This window comes from Bolinopsis microptera, chromosome 12 (genome assembly GCF_026151205.1).
Source record: "Bolinopsis microptera isolate Bmic1 chromosome 12, MBARI_Bmic_1.0, whole genome shotgun sequence".
NCBI classification, from domain to species: domain Eukaryota; kingdom Metazoa; phylum Ctenophora; class Tentaculata; order Lobata; family Bolinopsidae; genus Bolinopsis; species Bolinopsis microptera.
The window spans coordinates 13,419,471-13,441,927 of record NC_087083.1 but is presented as its reverse complement, the minus strand read 5'-3'; the positions used below and the strand labels follow the sequence as shown (position 1 = coordinate 13,441,927).

At 36.8% G+C, this 22,457-nt stretch overlaps 4 protein-coding genes across 6 annotated transcripts in view; 2 read left to right on the top strand and 2 right to left on the bottom strand.

The window, feature by feature from the left end:
- The window catches only part of LOC134824372 (NPC intracellular cholesterol transporter 2-like), a 57,389-nt gene extending 47,512 nt beyond the window's left edge, over nt 1-9,877 (bottom strand). The window contains exon 1 of one of the 2 annotated variants that reach the window (XM_063836270.1): nt 9,854-9,877. The gene's annotated coding sequence lies outside the window, so the exon portion shown is untranslated. The remainder of the gene's footprint in view (nt 1-9,853) is intronic. The other variant, XM_063836269.1, reaches the window with a different exon arrangement.
- LOC134824371 (uncharacterized) overlaps nt 1-22,457 on the top strand; it is an 89,199-nt gene that overhangs the window by 31,739 nt on the left and 35,003 nt on the right. The gene's annotated exons all lie outside the window — the stretch shown is intronic.
- LOC134824370 (2-oxoisovalerate dehydrogenase subunit alpha, mitochondrial-like) overlaps nt 1-22,457 on the bottom strand; it is a 33,606-nt gene that overhangs the window by 8,332 nt on the left and 2,817 nt on the right. Inside the window, exons 5-8 of the mRNA XM_063836266.1 lie at nt 21,372-21,512; nt 20,560-20,663; nt 19,838-20,080; nt 19,439-19,556 (exon numbers count right to left, since the gene is read on the bottom strand). Coding sequence (XP_063692336.1) covers nt 19,439-19,556; nt 19,838-20,080; nt 20,560-20,663; nt 21,372-21,512 — 606 coding nt within the window. The remainder of the gene's footprint in view (nt 1-19,438; nt 19,557-19,837; nt 20,081-20,559; nt 20,664-21,371; nt 21,513-22,457) is intronic.
- LOC134824369 (uncharacterized) lies at nt 540-19,281 on the top strand. 2 transcript variants are annotated; one of them, XM_063836265.1, is made up of 18 exons: nt 540-674; nt 2,748-2,861; nt 2,980-3,114; nt 3,354-3,446; nt 5,743-5,844; nt 6,993-7,413; nt 7,604-7,743; nt 7,863-8,067; nt 8,296-8,806; nt 8,982-9,111; nt 9,271-9,574; nt 9,912-10,078; nt 10,260-10,484; nt 10,813-11,042; nt 11,213-11,396; nt 11,691-11,774; nt 18,151-18,296; nt 18,828-19,281. In XM_063836265.1, exons 1-18 carry the CDS (start codon nt 593-595, stop codon nt 19,002-19,004), a joined length of 3,450 nt encoding a protein of 1,149 aa, XP_063692335.1. In that variant the 5' UTR covers nt 540-592; the 3' UTR covers nt 19,005-19,281. The 2 variants fall into 2 exon arrangements, with proteins under 2 accessions (XP_063692335.1, XP_063692334.1); XM_063836264.1 differs by lacking the exon at nt 540-674 and adding an exon at nt 1,704-2,154.

The window sequence follows — 22,457 nt, the reverse complement described above, 5'->3', positions numbered from 1 at the left end:
ATATAGGCAGGCACCGGCCTGGTGGAGTGGTGGGTACCCGGAGTCCGGAACCACCTCAAAAGTTCGGTCACAATCCCTAGTTTGTTGGTCAATTGCTATCTCGAAATTAAGAAAATCAGGGTGAACCCCCCTGTACGTGTTTAAAAAACGATTTAAACAAAGATTTGTATATGCAGGTTTTTAATATTAAATGTTGTGCATTGTACAAACCCTATTATCTTATAACATGACGCAAAGCGCTGAAGACTGCCTAAATCAATTATTGGGCTTTCCAGGTTATTCAACTTATTTATTCTTATGAAATTATAAACTAATCAAAGAAGTCCGTTATCGATATATAGAACAGCGCTCCAGTTATTCTCATATCGTGTGGTTCACTAATTACCTAATTATATCATGGCTCATCACCCAGGAACTAATCCAAATTTCCAGGGGAACGGAAGTTTTTCAATTTGGCCGAGGTAAGTTTACCTTATCTAAATTGGGTCTGGGTAATTCAATTTTGAACCGAATAATCTGGGAGAGATAACAGCGAGACTAGACGAGGGATTAATCGGAACGAGTCCTCACTTTTTGAATTTATTACGTTGAAATGTTGTTTAAAATATTGCTGTTGGGCTTGGTGATTGGGAGTCAAGGTCTGGTTGAAGTGGCTGAAGTGGCTGAAAATGCAGGTACGGGTAAGCGTCAATTTGGAAAATTCTTATTTGACAGTGTTTAATGTTTAAGTTACTGTGTCCTAAACCATGGTGAAACAAAATACCGCCGTGCTCGATGCTGGTGCCAATTAGTCAGATATCTAAATCTAATCTAATCTTTAATCTATGACGTAAGAAGATGGTCAATCATACCCGAACAATATGAAGATGAATTCTATTCCTGCATCTTGATATTCATTGGATTTTAACTTGATAAAACTGCACATTGTTTTGTATCCGATAAAAAGGTTAGCCTCGCATGGTATTTTCGCACAATGCGTCATTGACGTCACACGACTAGTCAGTAGTCATTGGCTAGTCAGTTGTCATTTGTAGTCTCAAACACTATTTAGTTTATTTAATTTGTAAAGTAGTTTTTATTCAGTTACTTTTAATCAAGTTAGATAAGGTAGATAAGAGTATAGATAAGGTAGGTAAGAGTTTTTCACTAGTAGTCTTAAACGGTATTAAGTTTATTTAATTTGTATTGTAGTTTTATTCAGTTACTTTTAATAAAGTTAGATAAGGTAGATAAGAGTCTAGATAAGGTAGATATGAGTATTTCACTAGTAGTCTTAAACGGTATTAAGTTTATTTAATTTGTATTGTAGTTTTATTCAGTCACTTTTAATCAAGTTAGATAAGGTAGATAAAAGTCTAGATAAGGTAGATATGAGTCTTTCACTAGTAGTCTTAAATGGTATTAAGTTTATTTAATTTGTATAGTAGTTTTATTCAGTTCAGTTTTGTTCAAGGTAGACTCTTCAGCTACAATAAAGAGATTTTATTTTATATCTTAGGAATCCTCATTTCATCAAATTGTGTTGTTATTTTATCCATGGCCCATGTTGGCAGCCGAGACTGGAAAAGATATCACTGCTTAAATGATTTTATTATAACTCACCATAATCAATAATTCAAAATCAAAATTTTGTATAAGTTTCGTCAAAATTTTCTTCATATCTAAAATCCAGCGACTACACTAACCATTGAAAACTATCATATAGTAGGATATAGAGCATAATTAAATTGATGAGATTTCTACTATCCCTTTTATTGGTTTTACTGAGCTACACCCAAGTGGAATCAAACTGTTTCAAGTTAACCCCAACTACATGGAAATTCCTAAACCCCAACTCCTCCGACAACAAAACCGGCCTCCTCCTCGCTGAGATCAACTCGGAACTCTACACCGTCTTACCTGGACTCAACCCCTACCAAGATATATGTAACTCATCGGAGTACAGAGTAAGTGAAGCTGAGGAGTTCCTGCCAGCTTCCACCCTACTGCGGTTTCCCTGTTTGTTTTATGAGGATGGAGTGGCGTACACGTGTACAGGAGGGGGCTGTATGGAGCATGTCTACTTGGAATGTGGTGACTCTGGTAATGGCGGTAGTGATAGCAGGGCTGGACAACCTGACCCGAACATTTTCCACGCTGAATCTCAAGGGAAAGGTTTTAATTCCCTTTTAATTGGATGAAAGAACTAATTATCATAGTTTAATTTTACTTTATTGTAGTTGTTTTAGAAATAACTAGCAGGAACCCGTCTAACCCTTAAGCTCTTAAGTGGTGTCAAGACTCAAGAGACTAAATGAATTATTACCTATTTAATTCGCGTTTTTAACACCATTTGGGGGTCCAAATTTTGGGCACTAAATATATATATATATTATATATAACTAGAAAACAAAACAATAAAAATGCCGTTTTAACAATCTTTGCATGTGCACGTGCGTGTAACAACCCTCGTTACCATGGTTACTTTACAACCTTTGCTTTTTACCGAATTTGCACGTGGGCGGTCGCGGTCGTACATACAGACAGCCTCCTATATCTCTATATAGTGCGCCTCCTAGTGCGCCTCCTAGTGCGCCTCCTAGTGCGCCGCATAGGACAATTAGTCAAATAGTGCTGCTCAAATATTGACCCACTGTAAAAATGTAATTATTTGTTAAATGTTATGGATATCAACTTATCAAGTTCAACATCATTTATTGAACTACTACTACTACTTATTGCAGTTAAACCAACGAATGTAATTTCAGCCGGATACGCACTAGAAGACTACAGCAAAGAGAATTGTCCAATTTGCTACAACCCCAGAGTGAACCTGCCCAATGAGTGTACACAGGATGATGCAGACAAGACAAGAACTAAAGGTAATATTGATAAACAATCATAAACAATCATAAACAATCAACAATGAAATATAATATTAACTATCAAACTATTAAGATTAGCCTATAAAAGAGAAAACACATTTTTGTTTTATCCTAGCGTGCGATGAGGATGAGCTTTGTTACATTATGAAGTTGGAAGAAGGTGCTGTTCCAGGCGCAAAAGATCCATATGTCAGAAACACGAACTATCATAAAGACTACAATGCCCAATTTCTTTGTGCCACCGAAGACGGTAAGCTTCGTTCTAACTTTTATTATATTTTTTGTATTCCAGTAGTATATAATATAGTTCATCAGTAGTTAGTACATGTATTTACATTTTAGAATATGAAAACATATCCCTGCTCTCGACATAATGTATATTATAGTATATATACATTGTATATTGTATATTACACATTACACATTACACATATATACATTATACATTACACAAAGTTTTTATTGAGTGTAAATCAATAAAATCCCTAGAATTCTTAAGTATGAAGCGTAAAAGACTGACAATAAGAGATGTGGCAGCTACAACTGCTGCGCCCACAGGCTCAACATCAGGAACATCAAATGGTAAGTGGTTGTTGGACGAATATCAACTTTCCGTTTCAAAGCTGATGAATAAACTTAGTTTATAAATTACTAGAAAACCCGTGGTCACAGGGAGGAAGGTAATAGTATTTTTTGTTAGCAAGTTTAAAACGCGTCAAAAAATATCCTACACAAACCGAAGATACAGCCGATTGAAATGTTGCTCGCACTAATTCTAAACACAACCTAATATCAACAACCAATAAAAATGGCGTTAAAACAATCATTGCACGTGCACGTGCGTGTAACAATCCTCGTTACTATGGTTACTTTGCAACCTTTTGCTTTTTACCTGATTTGCACGTGGGCGGTCGTACAGTGTACAGTGTACGTACAAAGGGAATTTTCTGAATTATAAGTAAGACTAGAAAGCTCGTGGTCACATGGAGGAAGCTAATAGTATTCTTTGATAGTAAAGTTTTTAAACACCACGTAATTACCACAAAACCGATCAAAATGCCCCTCTCAAATCCTTGCACGTGCACGTGCATTTAACAACCTGAACCCTCGTTACCATGGTTATTATGTAACTACCTATTTCTTATCTATTTGCACGTGGGCGGTCGTACAAACGTACATTGTACAGACAGAAATAATTCTCTGAATTATAATAGAGACTAGAAAACCCGTGGTCATAGGGAGGAAGCTAATAGTATTTTTTGTTAGTAAGTTTAAATCGCGTCAAAAAATATCCGTCACAACCAAAGATACAGCCGATTAAAATGTTGCTCGTACTAAACTAAAACACAGCGTAATATCAACAAAACTGATCAAAATGCCGTTTTAACAATCTTTGCACGTGCACTTGCGTGTAACTCAAACTGTAACAACCCTCGTTACCATGGTTACTTTGCAACCTTTTGCTTTTTACCGAATTTGCACGTGGGCGGTCGTACATCCTACAGAAAGAATCTTTTGAATTATAGTAGAGATTATATATATTTGGCCCAGGGTCAAGGGCGGGCCAAATGTCAGTGGACATACGTTGGCCTTAATAGCTCAGTCACTGAGTGACCAATTGAAATAATTCTTTCTGGTACGACTTACTACCACCACTGGTTCGAGGAATTTGTCAAATCGAAAAATATTAGAGTTCATTTTTTTCAAATGAAGGTTCATTTTTACATTTATTTGATAGTTTGGATAGTCGGAACGAGCTAAATTTTATTGAATTGTGTTTGGCCATTCGAAAGTTCGAATTACGTATGTCCTGAACAAATTACAGTTGTAGCTTCTCGTATGGCCGAGATACGAAGCATAACGAGTTAATTCATTACGTGTGATCAAGTGATTGGCTTACATAATCACGTGATAAGGTCACCCCGTTAACCAACCCATTAAACATTATGGGAATCGTTAAGGCTGCCCAATTAAGGTGTCGTGTCACGGTGTCACATAATCACCCAGTCAATTTTGTTAACGAGATACACAAAATGCTTGATAACTTCGTCATTTCTAATCCGTTTCACGTCATATTTTCAGATCAGATGCAAAATGAAATAATCTATAAATCTACCGTCTCTGAAAACATCAGGTGTCCAGCATGTTCAGAAAAAACAATATAGGTGTTTTAATTTTGAATGGGCGTGGTCTAAAATATTCGAATTTTCTAATTTTGACGACGGAATCCTCGAACCAGAAGGTACAGTATGCCATCTGAAAAGCAACAGCTCTCAAATATAAAACACGGCGGAGCTATAATTAAGGCCAACACATGCCCACTGACTTTTGGCCCACCCTGTATATATATATATAATATATATTAATATATAGTCTCAAGATGGTACAGTCTCAAGATGGTATAGTCAAGATGGTATAGTCTCAAGATGGTATAGTCTCAAGATGGTATGCAGAAAAATACATATTATTATAATACTAGAAAACCCGTGGTCACAGGGAGGAAGCTAATAGCATTTTTTGTTAGTAAGTTTAAAACGCGTTAAAAAATATCCTACACAACCGAAGATACAGCCAATTAAAATGTTGCTCGTACTAAACACATGAGCGTAATATCAACAAACCGATCAAAATGACGTTAAAACAATCATTGCAAGTACATGTGCGTGTAATAACCCTCGTTACCATGGTTGCTACGCAATTTCATATTTTTCGTCTGATTTGCACGTGGGCGGTCGTACAGACAAAGGGAATTCTCTGAATTATAAGTAAGATGGATAACTGTACTTAATGTAATATACTTATACGGCCAAATAAAGCGTTATTATTATTATTCTTATTATACTGTAATTGTAAATTGAATTAATAAGTTCAATCCCAGGTGTATTTGATCCAGAAATTATAGCGGATCCAGTTCCAGATAGATCCAGAGTACTTCCCAAAGAAATAATTAAAGCGGCCAGAAACATTACGGATAAAACTGGTAAGACAGATTGTGTCAACTAGTCTTTTCAAAGCTGAGGTCACTAAGCATCTATGGAAATGTTTATTGGATAGTGAAACAACAGTCTAGCCTTATCTCTCTGCTCCCCATATTATTTTTTTGTATTTTTATTTTTTTCTATCTACTTTACTATACTTTCAACATCATATCACACTTCCCCCACACACCTTCTCACACATTAATGACCATAGCAGACCTGTAGATCAAATGTATCTGGAATTTTACGTATTAAAAAAACCTATTTTGACTCTATATCCACAGTTAGTCACCATGGATTTGTTTGTTATTAAATAGTTTTTCATAAATTTTTGGATTTAGATTAATTCGATGTATTGGGTCCAAGTAATTGCGGAAAAAACAATGGTAGGTAGCTGTAGGGTGAGGTGGATTGTGAACTGTTGTGGCTGTTTTACAACATAATGAAATTCAACCTCAGAAAATGATATCCGTTAAGGAAATTTTCACATTTTTTCCGATATACTGAGAACAGCCTGCAATTTAAAAATAGCAGGACGTTCTTGACCAAATTATTGCTAGACAAAATTTATCCCTCATAAACCCAAGATGAACTAGATAAAAATCGGCCCTTTTCGTCTCACAATAAAGATTTAATTTGACGATTATATCGGAAATAAACGATCAAATTTCTCAACCTCATCAAAACACTCTCTTTCCGTAATTAACAATTAGCCCCAGGAACTTGGCGTCCAGACTGACGCCACTGACTGATTTGGAAATTTTTAAATCCAATGAAAACATCATTCGACTTGGAAACATCCCAAATAAATATAACGAGATACTGATCATAGTCTGTATCTAGTAATCTTCTTTTTAACTGGTTAGTCACGTGACTTTCAATTTCCAACAGATAACATTTCTTCTGGGAAGTAGCTGTAGCCACAAAACAACTCATGTCCATTTCCAAAATAACACAAACAATATTGTAGACTTGAATAGAACGTTTAAAAAAGTGAATCCTAATTCTTACACTCAGATTACTTCACCACTTATGATTGCATTCCCATTGCATCTTCAAACTCCTTTTTTTCTTCTTTTTTTTAAAGAGGTAACTCCTGTTTATCATTGAACGATGAAATAACGATAAGTTAAAATGTCTCCTATTTCAGTACAAGGTTCACCTTCAACAGAACCAACAACAGAACCAACAACAGAACCAACAACAGCCAGAAGAGACACCACACCTACTACCACACCTACTACCACACCTACTACCACGCCTACTACCACTGAAGGAACTACTCCCCCGACTCCATCAAAAGAACACACTGTGGGTTGTTGGTTCAGTTCACCCGAGAAAACACCAACACCAACACCTGTGCTCACAAAGGCCCCAACCCCCTCCGGGTCCGTTCCCTCCAGGTCTAATGTCACCACATCAGAACCAACAGCAGAACCAACAGAGAAACCCACAGAAGGAAGAGACACTGATTGTTTTAAAGAGAACTTAAGAACAAGTGGCGCTGTGTTGAAGCAAGTTAGATACACTACTGACAGGGATTGCGAAGAGATCTGCTTGACTTTCGATGGGTAAGTTCCGGTTTCAGTCAGCCTTTTATGAAAAACAGGTGTATTAGCTTTTTTAATCAATCGTTCCAAATTAGCGACAATAAGCTATAAGCTCTTGAATTGACCATTCGATTCTTTGTTGACAGTTTCAATAGCTATTTTTAACAATCCTTGCGATCTACATTAACTTTTAAACAACAAATAATTTCAGATGCCAAGCAGTGGTAACCAGTCCAATGTTTTGGTTCTGGACAGAATGTTTCGTTATTGGAGAATACGATCTTTCGAAAAACGATGCTTCGGGATGGGATACTGCTGAAAGAAAATGTTTCGACGACAACTTTGATGGAGGTATTAAGACTATATATATAATAATAAACTGAATAGAAAAATTAATCGGTTTTAAGCGAAAGAATTCTTTTTTAATAGGAAACAAGATTGAGTTCTTGATCAGCTAAAACTTTTTTCAGTTACAAGACCCCGAGTAAGAACAGAAAGAACGGATCAGCCTACAAACTCAACATCAGAACCAACAGCAGAACCAACAGAGAAACCCACAGAACCAAGAGACATCGACTGTTTTACAGAAAATCTAAGAACGCAAGGAACAGTTTTGAAACAAACTAGATACTCTTCTGACAGGGCTTGCAAGGAACTCTGTGTAACTATCGATGGGTAAATATGAATTAACTTAGATACAAAATCATTTAAATTTAGAGATGCTCTCTCGTCTTTAAACCCTCAACATGATAGGTCACAAATACTTGAAATTTTACATAAAATTTGCTCACAGACGTTCAATTAATGTTTGCATGATCAAATGTATTAAATATATAAATTAACATTATATAAATATCAAATATATTATTATTAAATGTATTAAATGCATTAAATTTATTCCAGATGTCAAGCAGTGGTAACGAGTCCCATGTTCTGGTATTGGACAGAGTGTTTTATCATTGGGGACTATGAGTTGTCAACAAATGACGCTACTGGATGGGACGTTGCTGAAAGAAAGTGCTTTGATGCTGATTCCCGAGAGGCAACAACAGAACTTGTTCCCGACACCCTGACGACAGCCGAACACGAAGTACCAACCAAATACCGCACAGAATGTACCCTGAGGGTAGTATCCTCCGGTGAACCAAGTGCCAGAACACATTCCTGGTATGGAAGGAGAGACACCTGGAATGGTGACGTCACATTCTCAGCAGATACCAAAGATATGCTCCTGATAGGACTACATCCAGAGCGTGGGAACATAGCAGTGCAAAACAGTGTGTTTACACAGGGAACGGAGCAGTGGGGGTATCAGTGGGTTGATGTTAGCTTTCCGGAGGCAGATGAGGAAGGGAGACGGGAGTACGATTTTGAGTTCAACGAGTCTGCGTTTGTTCTCAGATGTGGGGATAAGGTGCCAGGCTTTATTATTTATTATTTATTTATTCGGGAAGATCACTGTACTGTGATTCTGCTAAAAAAGGATTCTATATAGTAAATTGTGTTCGCATTTTCTTTGATTTATGATAACATTAAAATCATAAATGTCCATCAAATTGATACATTTTTTTTGACAAATTATCTTCCAGGTTATGATCACAATTCCATACGAAGAGCTAACAACTGCCAAAGAGCAGTTTTTGAGCAGCATTAATACGGTAACATTCAAACTGGGGACAGAAGAACCAGTTTCTGTTCAATATGCCCGAAGGTGCCAAGGTCAGTGCTCGGCGGTTGTGTGGGTGGAAAATCGAGATTTTATTTGAAAGATTTGTTTCATTTACAATGATCATACACCATCTACATTCTAAATGCTTTGAAAAGTTCAAAATAAGTTTATATATCTATTATCTGAATATGCACCATCGTATATTTCAGATAATGAACGGGAAACAAGAGATTGGCGTGACTTCTCACTGAGTGACAGGCTTAACCTAGCAGTCAACATGGAAGAAGAAGAAACATACTACGTCAGATTCCCTTGCTCCGACTCCATCTGGTTCAAACTCTTCCTGAATGCTGAAGATGAACAGAACTCCCACATTGAGCTCTTCAGTAAAACTAGGGGTAACGTTTATTGTAACAAAGCTGGATTCAAAAGCTGGTACGGTGGAGAAGTAACAGATTTCAACATCTACAGGGAGTGGGAATGCGAGGATGATGGACGGTTCATGGTTGTGGAGTAAGATTTTTTATAGTTTTTAAAATTTTAAAATACCTTTAAATTTACAAACTTTTACTTATTATTATCCCCTAAGTTCATAGATAATTGTTAATCAAACGTAACTTGTGTTCAACAAAACCATGCAAATTGAAAGTACCAATTATGATGATTATTATAATATTGAATGGCGATTATGATATGCTTTGTACACATAAAATATATGTATAATGCTTTTGGACACGAAGGGAAACACACAACGTAAGGCTTGGAATCTTCGTAAAACTACATCATTAGAGCCTCAAATTATTTGTTATATAGTAGTGTTGAAAGTATTAAAACATATCTATTATCTCAGGGTGGAGAAGACAAGGGATCACGTTGCAATAAAGAACAGAGGAAACGTTCTATACAAGAAAACGTTCGGCTCCCGAGACGGAAACTGTTATAAGAGAACTGAAAGAGTTTCCACTCAAGTTTGGGACTATGAAGGTTCCCTCTCGCTTGCCTTTTCTTCCACAGAAGGTCCGTAATCCGTATGGTAATACAAATCTTAAAGTAAATTTTGGGATCATTATCTCTGCAAGAATATACAAATTGGAAGATGTATAATAGTTGAGCATAAAACGTTGGGCATTAAATGAAAAATTCATGTATGTAAGAAAATTAACTTAATTTGTGTATAAAATAAAATGAAAATTGGCAGAAGTACAAGAAGCAACGGGGACCACAGCGCCAGTTATAGTGGTGACAAGAAAGATATCATTGACTACCGAGGAACTAAAAGAGGAACGCACCGAGGAAACAACACCAACAGAGAAAACTTTGTGTAAAGACGATCAGTTCACTTGCCCAGAAAGGTGTATATCAGCTTCTTGGAGGTGTGATGGTGAATCAGATTGCTTGGACGGATATGATGAGAAAGATTGTGGTAAGGATGGTGGTTCTTTTTCTTTTATTTCCTTTTGTACAACCGTAAGGAAGACTGTGTTGAAGATTTCCACACACTAGTCTTACTATATCGTTTTACAGTTCAACTAGAGACTTACAGGTTGACGTATGATAGGAAATTTTCAAATTAACAAACATTCTGCCAAGCAACAGAAAGGATTAACTTGTCCAAATAGCTCATTCCAGTTGCCTATTATATATAATATAGTTCGTAACAATAGTTGTAAACTCATTGTGTTAGATCAATTAGAATACCGTTTACCAAGTCAAATCTCTTCAAAATCTCTTTCATGACTCATATCTTTCAGCCCCTACCCCAGTAGAGGAAAAAGAAGGATGTGAAGGTAACACATGCACCAGACTATTATCCAGGGGAGACTTTGTATTCGAAACTGACAAGAAATTAACAGCAGACAACAAGGAAACGTACCTGATAATGAAGAGGACCGGTAACCTGGCCCTGTACTGCAGAGATGAGACTCTGATATGGGAAACTGGTACTAAGGGTGTTTCTGTCCGCAAGGGGTTGGTTATCCAGGTGATTGGTCTTTTATTTATGTACTTTTTATTATGTACTTTTTATTCATGTACATAACTACAAAATTGATTAAAACTTGCATTGAGTAAAAGTAGGATTTTTAATTTTGCGTTTAATTTTTCTGGGGTGAAAATTTCTGAAAGATTTTTAATTATCGTCCTACTTTTTAGAGGGATGGACGCATGGTTCTGTATGATGATAAAACTAAGCAAATAGTTTGGGACAGTCATGAAGAGCGTAGGGTTTGGTATGGAAGATCGGAAAATCTGAGGCTTGTGGCACAAAATGATAACAATTTGGTTCTCTACGGTGCTAACAGAAGGGTGCTGTGGGCTTCTGACACTGTTAACCAATGTAAGTTTCTTAATAATAATTTAAACTTATAAACATTTTAGGCATCTTAAACATGAGTAGCTTGAATATAATGGGGGGAAACTTAAGCGGAGTTATTCTACAATGTCTAATGAATTAAATATAGTATATAATTATTATATGAGGGGAGGCCGGCGCAAAAAGAGAACTTTTCTTGAGAAAATCATAGTGAATATTCTGAGTATGGCAATTGAAGTCAAAGTAGCAATTCTTTTTTTTTAAGTAGCAATTTGCCTCTTTAAAACTCATGATAATACAGTGACTTAAACTCCTTAGGTAAGGAAACTCCCAAGGAAGGAGGTTGCTCTGGTAACAGGTGTGTTGCTCTTGCAGACGGAGATAATGTAATCTTAGCGCCAGGTCAGTGACCAATTTATACTCTTGACTGGGAGACCCATCCAACAAAATTGTTGAGGTTTTCTCAAATCAAAAATATCCATTGTGTGATTTGATGCTTATTATAGAAGACGATGTGCTTTACTTCTTATCGATAATTATCGTGATGTTGATGAACGTCGAAAATCACAGTACGCAGACAGAGTTTGTTGGTTTTTGGGTACCTACTTTTACGCCAGAAACTTGCCTCGAGCTACTGCCGTCACTCACACCGGACCAACTTTATCGTGAATCTTTAAGTGCCGGACTCTGTAAATCTACAAACAAAACGCTACGAAAACCATACATGACAGCAAAGCTAAATCTAGACTCTAGATACTATGATCATCTTATCAGAAATCCAACTGATAAGCAGACTATACACGATAATCTAACCTCCGATTTTTGCATGCTGCTGGAAAAAGCCGAACAGACGCTTGACGAATACAAGGAGGTGATAAGGAGCTCTAGTTCTCTCGTCGCTAGGAACTCTACTCCCAACACTACTTCGGATCCCTCAACCTTCGTCACAGGTTCGCCAGCCGGACACGAGGAAGCACTAGAAGCTACTCCGGTAAGAAGTTTGCGATCAAAGTTTGAGTTTGAAACGCATAATGTTTGTGATGGACTGGACTTTCAACGCATAGGATCACGTGACGTCTCTTACTTCGGCTCCAGTAAATACAGTTACGGCAGTATTACCCATCGCGCTAAGGCCTACCCACCATCTGATCACGCTGTAAATAAGATACTAGACTGTATAGCTGACGAACTAGACGATCCCACCTTCAATAGGGATAACGTTACTTGCATGGTCACTAGATACCAGACAGGCTCAGACTCTATCCCGTTTCACTCTGATAATGAAACAGGCTTAACGGGTGAAATCATCACTGCCAGCTTTGGGGCCACTCGCACCTTAACTTTCCGTAACATAGTCACTGATGAGCGACGTGAACACGAACTAAGGAATGGCACAGTGTACGCAATGACCACAGAGTCTCAGTTTTTCTGGGAGCATGCGATACAACCCGAACCTGGCGTCACCTCGTGTCGTGTGTCAGTGACCTTTAGACGCATTGACAAGCCCATGCGCACGCACATTCCTAAAATCCATGAACCGTCAATAGCACCATCCGACCCCCTGAGACCCTCCAAACAGACTGTCCTATACCTTACTGACTCTATGATACGTAACACCCCATCATCTTTCCCCTCTAACTTTCGTGTCATAAAGCGTGACATGTACCAACTCACGGACTTAATGAAGTTTGAAAATTTTTTTGAAAACTGCGATTATGTGATTATATCTTCCGGTATTAATGATTTGTCGAGATATGACCATAGAAGCTATACACTTTCCCGTGAAATTAGGGACAATTTTAACTACTTGTTTGCTAGATATCCAAAAACAGTGTTTGTTTTCAACTCCCTTCTTAGAACGAGATTTACATGGTTAAATAAGGAGGTTGATTTGTTTAACCGCTGCATGTTTGACTTTAGTCTGATCGAAAATCGTAACTTTTGGTTTTTCGACTCCCACCATATTTGTAGTGTGATATTTAACAAAGGGTTTGAGATTTTAGATAGATCTGGAAATGGGATTCACATTACTCAGCTGCCCAAGAGTGAGATAGCTAACTGTCTGGTGACCGGTGTTCAAAAACTCTCTATGCGAAGCGAGAAAGTTCGAAAGCACTGGCCATTAAGGCGGGAGTTTGTCTCGCTCTTGCCTGGTAACTAACGGTTAAATACAAACTCACAAAGCCGTACCCCAGCCTACTACTTATACTTGCCGCGCCAAAATTTTCACAAAATTTTTACAAAATCTTTAAGGGATTATAGCTTACATCTTATGGTTATAATGAAAACCCTCGCATGAAAATATATAGTCATGCCCGTGCTCTTATCAGCTTATCGTAAGTTACTAGAATTCTTGCCCGAGTTTTCTAAACACTTTAGAATAGTTCTGAAATCAGTACCGCTATCGTAATATTGTAATATTGTAGACTACGTTACGATTCTATCTACACACAGAGCTGTATAGTTCTTGATAGGTAGGTCTAACAAGTTTTCTTTTTCATCTTTACGCTTTCTCAGCACACAGTTTATTCCTCATTCATTCACACGCACACACATTAGCTTTTTATACATATTCTTAGACTGTACAAGCTATTCTATACACCATACTATACACTCTTATCTATTTAATATCTTACTTAATTATTCACAGATATCTGGTATTTACACATCTTGAACAATGGTTGAACCTAGTTTCAAATCACAATGCTCAAGTTGCTTCGGGTGGTCTTATGCTCCTAGAAATGTTTTCATTTGTCCTGTATGTGACAAACCAGTTCATAACAAATGCCTCAAAGATTATCTTGGTTGTATTACATGCTGTCTAAACCTAATACCTGGCTATAGAGTAACTTCCTACGAACTTAATGATAATTACAATACAATAACCCCCACTTTTAACCCCTATATTCGTTCTCACGTACTGAATCAAATAGGCGAACTTACTGATGAAATAGATTCCAGCGAAATCGATCTCAACAATTGTATATCGGAGATATTGGTTAGCTGTAAGTACCAACACCCTGATAATATCAAGACCCCTAGCAATCGCGAATTTAAGATACTTTCGTTAAACGTTAGATCACTCGTGAAGAATATCTCAAATTTTAGTGAAGAAATAGAAACATTCTCCAAATTTGACCTCATCTGCCTCAATGAAACCAACTGTAAAATTTCTAATCTTCCTAATGGTCTGAACGACATTGAAATCGAACAGTTTTACGAGCCCTTCATCAAAGAACCTGCACGTAAATCTGGAAAAGGAGGTGGTCTTGCGCTCTATGTTAACAAACGCGTTTGTGATTACGATAAAATACAGGAACTCGAACTCAATCTGAGTCCAGAAGAAGTTACTTGCGGAGAATTTCAATTGCTTAAAATCAACAATTTTAAAAACGGAAATAAGACAAAAATCATCGTAAATTTCTACCGCTCGCCATCCACAAGCCCTAAAAAATTCCTTGAAAAGTTTGAAAACGTGCTCAGGGGTCTTGATAGACACTCCAGAAAGCAGATAGTCTTCCTGGGTGATGCAAATATTGATCTTATAAAATACGATACCGACGCTTACAGCCAGGATCTTATAAGCTTACTAGAAAAATATGGGTTTGCCCAGACTGTCTCCAAGCCTACCAGGGTAACTGACCACAGTGCAACGCTTATTGATCACGTGTATACTAATCACGTGACAAACGTTATTAGTTGTAATGTCGTGACGTTGGATATGTCAGATCATCTCGCGGTTAGCACGACCATTAGTTTAGGAGCCACACCTAGTTTGAACGAGCGATTCCGTAGTCAACGTGTTAAGAACAACAACACTAGCTTGAAATTAGAAGCCCGTGTATTTAACGAAGCTAATCATGCTAAATTCAAAGAGCTTATTGTAAGTGAGACCTGGGATGATGCTACCTCCTCAACGTGCGCTGATGAACAATACAATTCCATCTATCAAACGTACATGAAACACTACAATACTGCATACCCCCTGAAGCGCGACAGTTCGAGAAGAAAATTCGAAAGAGCTGACCCAAAGCCTTGGATCTTACCCTGGCTTGAGGCGGCATGCAACCGCAAGAAGTTACTTTTTTTTGAAAAAACTATAAATCCATCACAAAAAAACTGCGACGCGTATGATAAAATGAAAAAGTTTTGTCACAAACATGTGAATCTAGCCAAAGAAAAGTACTATAAAAAAATGTTTGACAAATACCAAAACTGCTCTAAAAGTCAATGGAAAATTATCAATGGCCTCCTGAACCGTAACAGAAAAAAGTTCGGACACACCCGTCTGAAGGACGACGATGGCACGATTATAAGCTCCGATCTGGCAGTCGCTGAGAAATTTAACGGCTACTTCTCCGGTATTGCAGCCAGTATCAAGAGGCAAATCGCTGCCCGTCGAACCTTTGACCCAGGTGGTTTCAAGCATTTTCTTAAGGCTTCGTGTAGTAACTCGATGTTTCTTAAGCCTACATCACACGGTGAAGTCCAAAAGATAATATCAGGGCTTAAGAACAAGTCCACACTCGATTGTAAAATTGAGCCATTGAAAATTGCAAACAGCTGCGAAAACTTTACCAGGGCACTAGCTAATGTCATTAACTGTTCGTTCTCCAGTGGTACCTTCCCAAATGCTCTAAAAACTGCGAAAGTCGTTCCTATCCACAAAGGTGGTTCAAAATTGGAAGTAGCTAATTATAGGCCGATCTCTCTTTTGGGATCATTCTCGAAAATTTATGAGAAACTTATGCATGCTCGTGTTTTAGAATTTTTAGATAAGAACGATTCTCTTTTCGAAAATCAATACGGATTTCGGCCAGGAAGATCGTGCGAACATGCACTGCTCAATGCCCAAAATTCCATACTACACTCTCTGAATAAGAAACAAATTTCCCTACTGCTCCTGCTCGATTACAGTAAAGCCTTCGACGTGCTTGATCATGAGACCTTGCTTAAGAAGCTTGACCATTATGGGATCAGGGGAGTCGCGCACGAATGGTTTAGATCTTACCTTTGTAATCGATCTCAATACGTAACTTTAAACGGAACTTACTCTTCTAGCATGCCCATAGTTTACGGCGTACCTCAGGGTAGCATTTTAGGACCTCTCTTATTTGTAATTTATATAAACGACCTACCTGGAATTAGTGATTTTGCAAAGTTCATCCTTTATGCCGACGACGCAAACATATTAATTAGTGGAACCACCCTAGAAGAAATACAATTAAAAGCTAATCAGCTAATTTCACGTCTTGTAGATTGGGTAGGTGTTAATGGGCTATCTTTAAATGTAAAAAAGACGTGTTACATGATTTTCACTAGAAAAAGAATCGACTTCAGCGGCTTTAATTTGTCCATTGACAACACTGTAATCGAACGTAAGACTGAAGCAAGATTTTTAGGAGTGATCCTAGACGAAAAGCTCACTTGGCAAAAACACATTACGGCCGTTAGAATAAAGATGGGTCGCTACCTCGGAGTTATGTATAAGCTAAAGCACCTTCTACCTATCAAAGCCCGCCTAAACATTTTCCAAAGCCTTATCCAATCCCATCTAAATTTCTGTTCTTTAGTGTGGGGATTTGCCTCAAAATGTCACATTGAATCTCTGTTCACCAAGCAAAAGCAGGGAATTAGAGCTGTTATGTCAGGATATGTAAATTATAGATATAAAGACGGCAATCCCCCGGAGCACACAAAAAGTGCGTTTAGATTGCATAATATCCTAACAGTCCATAGCGTCATTGTAAAAAACGCTCTTATTCTACTACACAAAGTAAGGAACATGCCAAGCCTTCTCCCTAAATCCATCAAAGAACTTTTCCCTCACGATATTCCCACCTATAATTCCACATTCGAACATAACCTTTCTTGGTTCACAACTTACAACGGCCCAACATTTAGAAATACTCTTTTCTTCAAAGGACCCATGCTCTCTATTACAAAACAAAGTAAGGATATAACTACTCCAAGTTCTACCTTTTCAATTGAAATCTTTAAAAATTCAGCTAAGCGCGAACTCCTCAAGCTGCAAAGCTCAGGAGACGATGAAAATTGGCCAAATTTCTTACTTTATAGTATACCTGGGCTAAGAAAGTCTCAAAGAGAAGGGCGCTCGCAAATAGACTACAGCACCGAGTTAGTAAGCGACAACGCGTAAAGAAAGATCACTCGCGTCAAATGACTATGATCTGTTATCAACAACATATCATTTTAATTTCACTGCCATTATGCAATGCCGAATTTACATCTGCCGCGCAAAACTTTTTATCTATTACTATTAAATAGTAATTAGCATGTTTACAAATTGCGACTTCAACCAGTTTTGCAGACCGTTAGTTATATAGTACTTTTAGTAGGGCATTTATTTTAATATATTTATTTAACATTATTATATTTTAGTGTGACTTCTATAATTTCATTTATGTAATAACCATTGATCAATAAATTGCGGCACACGCCAACCTCCACCGTGGGGTTTCAAAACAAAAGATGTTTTCAATATTAAGAAAGGAATCATAATAACTCATTATAAACTCATTATAAACTCATTATAAACTCATTATAAACTCATTATAAACTCATTATAAACTCATTATAAACTCATTATAAACTCATTATAAACTCATTATAAACTCATTATAAACTCATTATAAACTCATTATAAACTCATTATAAACTCATTATAAACTCATTATAAACTCATTATAAACTCATTATAAACTCATTATAAACTCATTATAAACTCATTATAAACTCATTATAAACCACCAATCAGGAGAGTCGATAAGAGCAGAGAACGGAGAGACCACACTTTACATGCAGACTGACGGAAACTTGGTCCTGTACTGTGCAGGGGGAACACCGATTTGGCACTCAAATACCTGGTTCTGGGATGAGGAGAACCATCGACTTGTAATTAAGGTATTTAACTTATTATAAAACTACAAATATATTACTTTAATTAAGGTATTTAACTTATCATAAAACTACAAATATATTACTTTTATTGGGTATCGACTTGTAATTAAGGTATTTAAATTATTATAAAACTACAAATATATCACTTTAATTAAGGTATTTAACTTATTATAAAACTACAAATATATTAGCGTTTTGACCCGGTGTAGCCAGTCAACACCCTAACTCAATATTTATTAGGAATTTTATTAACTTCTATATGAAAAGCTCCATTACCTCCAGTCATTTTTGTCAATCAGTTGAAAGTAATGAAAAGCTAACATTCAGCTTGAAAATTTAAAAATAAACATCCGCAAAGTACAAAATTTAAATTTCAGAACACCGGCGAAATGGTTGTAGTTGATAATTTAAATTTCAGAACACCGGCGAAATGGTTGTAGTTGATAATTTAAATTTCAGAACACCGGCGAAATGGTTGTAGTTGATAATTTAAATTTCAGAACACCGGCGAAATGTTGATCATTTAAATTTCAGAACACCGGCGAAATGGTTGTAGTTGACAAAGAAGACAGTCAAAAATGGTCCAGCTACTCAGGTAGTCCAGATGGAGTAACGCTGGTAGTCCAAAACGACAACAACTTGGTTCTGTACTCAAGAGATGGTGAGGGCATTTGGCAATCGAACACTGCTAATTGGTGTGAACGGTACTAAATTAGAGGCTCCTCGGTCCTCGTGAATCTATTTTTAGCTGTGTCCGGATTTAACGCGGGCTTACAACTTTTCAATACAGTAGACTTGAGGTAACTTAAAGAACTGTCATACTATGAGAATCTTCTTCGTGATTCAAATCAAATATTTTATTGCTTTGGAAACATCGCTTATTATAGTTAATATTATGGGTATTTCAATTATTATGAAAAGAATTGTTTTTAAAGTCACAAATGTTAAATTTTCTTATAATTTATTATTATTTCTAGCATCAACACAATATCGTAGTATCTTAATCAATTTTACGAATTCGAAAATGGATTTTTATCCTTCAGTTTCCTTCATATCCCATGATAGTTAATGATAAGATAAGGAAAACATTTCATACTTTTCATCAAATTATTAAATTTCCATCGTGTATCAACGAAACAACATACCTCTTTAGCGTATGAATTCTCTTTTTCAGCGTCCCAAAGTTTCCGTTTCATGAGATACAGCCCCAGCCGTCCCACAGGGCTGTCTTCCTTATTCCAGTAATTCACCTCGTCTATTGAACTGATTAAAAACATATTAATAAGCAATTAAAACTCATTAATAAGCGATTAAAACTCATTAATAAGCTATTGAATTCAGAGTAATTAAAATTTAATGAAACCTAGAAACTATCCGTATTCTCTCAGTTAATTCAGTTCCTATTCACAGCAAAGTTACATATTATCACGTGATATCAGCTGATTGTAAGCTTATCAGCTGTTTCTCTACAGCTGTGATCTTGATATTCATGAACATTACTATTAGAATATTATACCCATTAGAACTATTATTGTGCCTCGTACCGGTAAGCAGTAGAATCATCACTAGTAGAATGATGTCCAACTCGGTACGTCATCAACTCAATCAGGACCGGACATGAATTCTCCAGAGCAACCTTTCTGGCGTCGGACACTGCTTTGTGCACGGCGAACAAGTCATTTCCGTCCACACGCAAGCTGCGCATTCCATATCCATATCCGCGCACAACGATCCCATCTCCCGCGTATTGGTCTTCAGTTGAGGTTGATATGGCGTAGCCGTTGTTACTGAAAAGGTTAACATGTCTCAAAGGTATGCCGCTCTGTACAAAGAATTTGCCAAAATGAACTAAATTTGTATTAGGTCATATTATTATCACCATGACAATCGCACACTACTGTCAAGAGGTAAATTCTGTAATCATTAAATAAGCGATAATGAAATAAATATGTTAGATAACATCGAAGTAATTTGTTTTAGGGAAAGATTAGACTTGGGCGTTGTTTTTAAAAAACCATATATTGTTTATTAATTAACAAAATGATATAGAATAAGCAAAATTACCGACAAATGAAGATTGTTGGACATCTCGATTCTGCTAAAATCGTGCCCATTGTAAAAGTGTAAAATCAAGTTAACAGTCATGGTCATAATTTGTCACCATGACAATCGCACACCATCAAGATTGAAGAGTTAAATTCTGTGATTATTAGATAGGCGAAAATTAAATAATATTTTGTTAAATGATAAAGAAGAGCGAAATTACCGACAAATGAAGATAGTTGGGCACCGGAGCACGGCTGCCATGTTCATAGCTGCGTGCACATCACCTTCACTGGCTGCTCCTTCACCAAAATACGTGACTGTTACCTGAAATATGTGACTGTTACCTGAAATACGTGACTGTTACCTGAAATACGTGACTGTTACCTGAAATACGTGACTGAGTGACTGTTACCTGAAATATGTGACTGTTACCTGAAATATGTGACTGTTGTCTGTTACCTGAAATATTTGACTGTTACCTGAAATATGTGACTGTTACTTGAAACGTGGTTATTTTTTTTCAGTAAACGGTCAAATAATGATACAAAAATTTATACGCGTGTAAAACTCCTAAGTTGGAAGCTGACTCCTCTTCTGATCGACATTTTTCGTTATTAATTCAATTAATTAAATGATTGGAATGTCGTATTCACCACGCATTTGTGACGCTACCTCGGGGTGTTTAAAAAAATCATAATTACTAAAAAAATCGTTCTTCAACCTTTAAACCTTATATTTGTTTTCTACATCGTGCTTAAAACTTTATAAATCCTAATAGTTTCTAGATTGTTCTTTAACGTATGACAATAAAAAGTAAGCAAACTTAACAACAGCTGGTTTACTGTACCATCATAAGATTGTACTTCCTTATAGAAATGTGACAACCAAATATAAACTTGGATAATATACATAGTATAAAAAGCTTTCTTGCTTTTAATAACCGTGCATAATAGTAGCCCTGCAAAAGGTTTCAACTATCTTACTGTATATAATATAAAGCAAAATGATATATTATATAAAATTGGTACTCACTGCTTTGATTCCCTTTATTTTGTTGGAGTAAGCGTAACCAACAGCATTCGGCACTTGAGTTGCTAACGTAGAGCTAACACATTGTATGTTCAGCTTCTTTGCTGAGTAATGTATAGGCATCTGCCTACCTTTCGTGTTATCCTGCCAAATTAAATAAATTAATAAATTTAATAAATTAAACAAATTAAATTTATTAATAAATAGATTAAATTAATTAATAAATAGATAAAAGTCACATTCTGTATTGTTTTTGGCGACCCCGAAACTGCTGAGATCATGGAAAGATACTATAATAATAAAATGTTATTCTGAGCAGAAGTAGTACACTCGAAATAGTAATTGAGAGTTGAGACCACCCACCATGTAAGTGATAAGATTTTTATATTTTGGTATGGTTCATAATATTTTGATAAATTTACCGTTTAAGAAAGTAGTGTGGATTGTGGAACCTAAGTAATGATCGTCTGCGTTGGAAGCCCCTATGGCTTCCAAGTTGAGCAGAAAGCATAACCAGTTCTGATCTAAAGCTTTTACATAACTTCTATTAACTCGTCACAACGACCCCCAAAATAAAACTACAGTACAAAAGAAACCGTACAACACCCTTTAGACAGATTCCAACACCCCAGAACAACAGCTGACTGTTCCATCTGAAGGGCTGAATCTAAGGACGAATACTATCCTCTCGGAGATATTGTTGTTGCAACACACACCAAACCAAAGATCGGGTTCATGATAAGACCAACAGATGCTAACGACGACTCTATTCGACAACCAATCTCCTACTCGAAAATCTGGAACGACACAGGATCTGGAGCAGACAAGGATGTTCAACTTTGGAAAGTTAGCAGCCTGCAGGGTACGTTTCTCTCGGCAGTGTCGCCACAACCAGTAGTTATCCAGCAGCAGGAGACGTGTACTGTGTAACAGGGACAAAAGGAAATCGCGTTAAAAGTAAAGGGTCACTAAAGTATTGTGACATTCTAAACCAAGATTAAAAACATCAATACAGCAATACAACAAAAGGAAAACACAATTTGATAAGCGGTTATCATTTTAGAGCATAAGTACTTAGTACACCCCCTA

Coding starts and splice junctions, on each gene's coding strand:
- LOC134824369 (XM_063836264.1), top strand. CDS start 1,731: ATGAGATTTCTACTATCCCTTTTATTGGTTTTACTGAGCTACACCCAA. Junction 8,807..8,981: donor TTCTCAGATGTGGGGATAAG/GTGCCAGGCTTT, acceptor ATTATCTTCCAG/GTTATGATCACAATTCCATA. Junction 11,397..11,690: donor TTCTGACACTGTTAACCAAT/GTAAGTTTCTTA, acceptor TAAACTCCTTAG/GTAAGGAAACTCCCAAGGAA.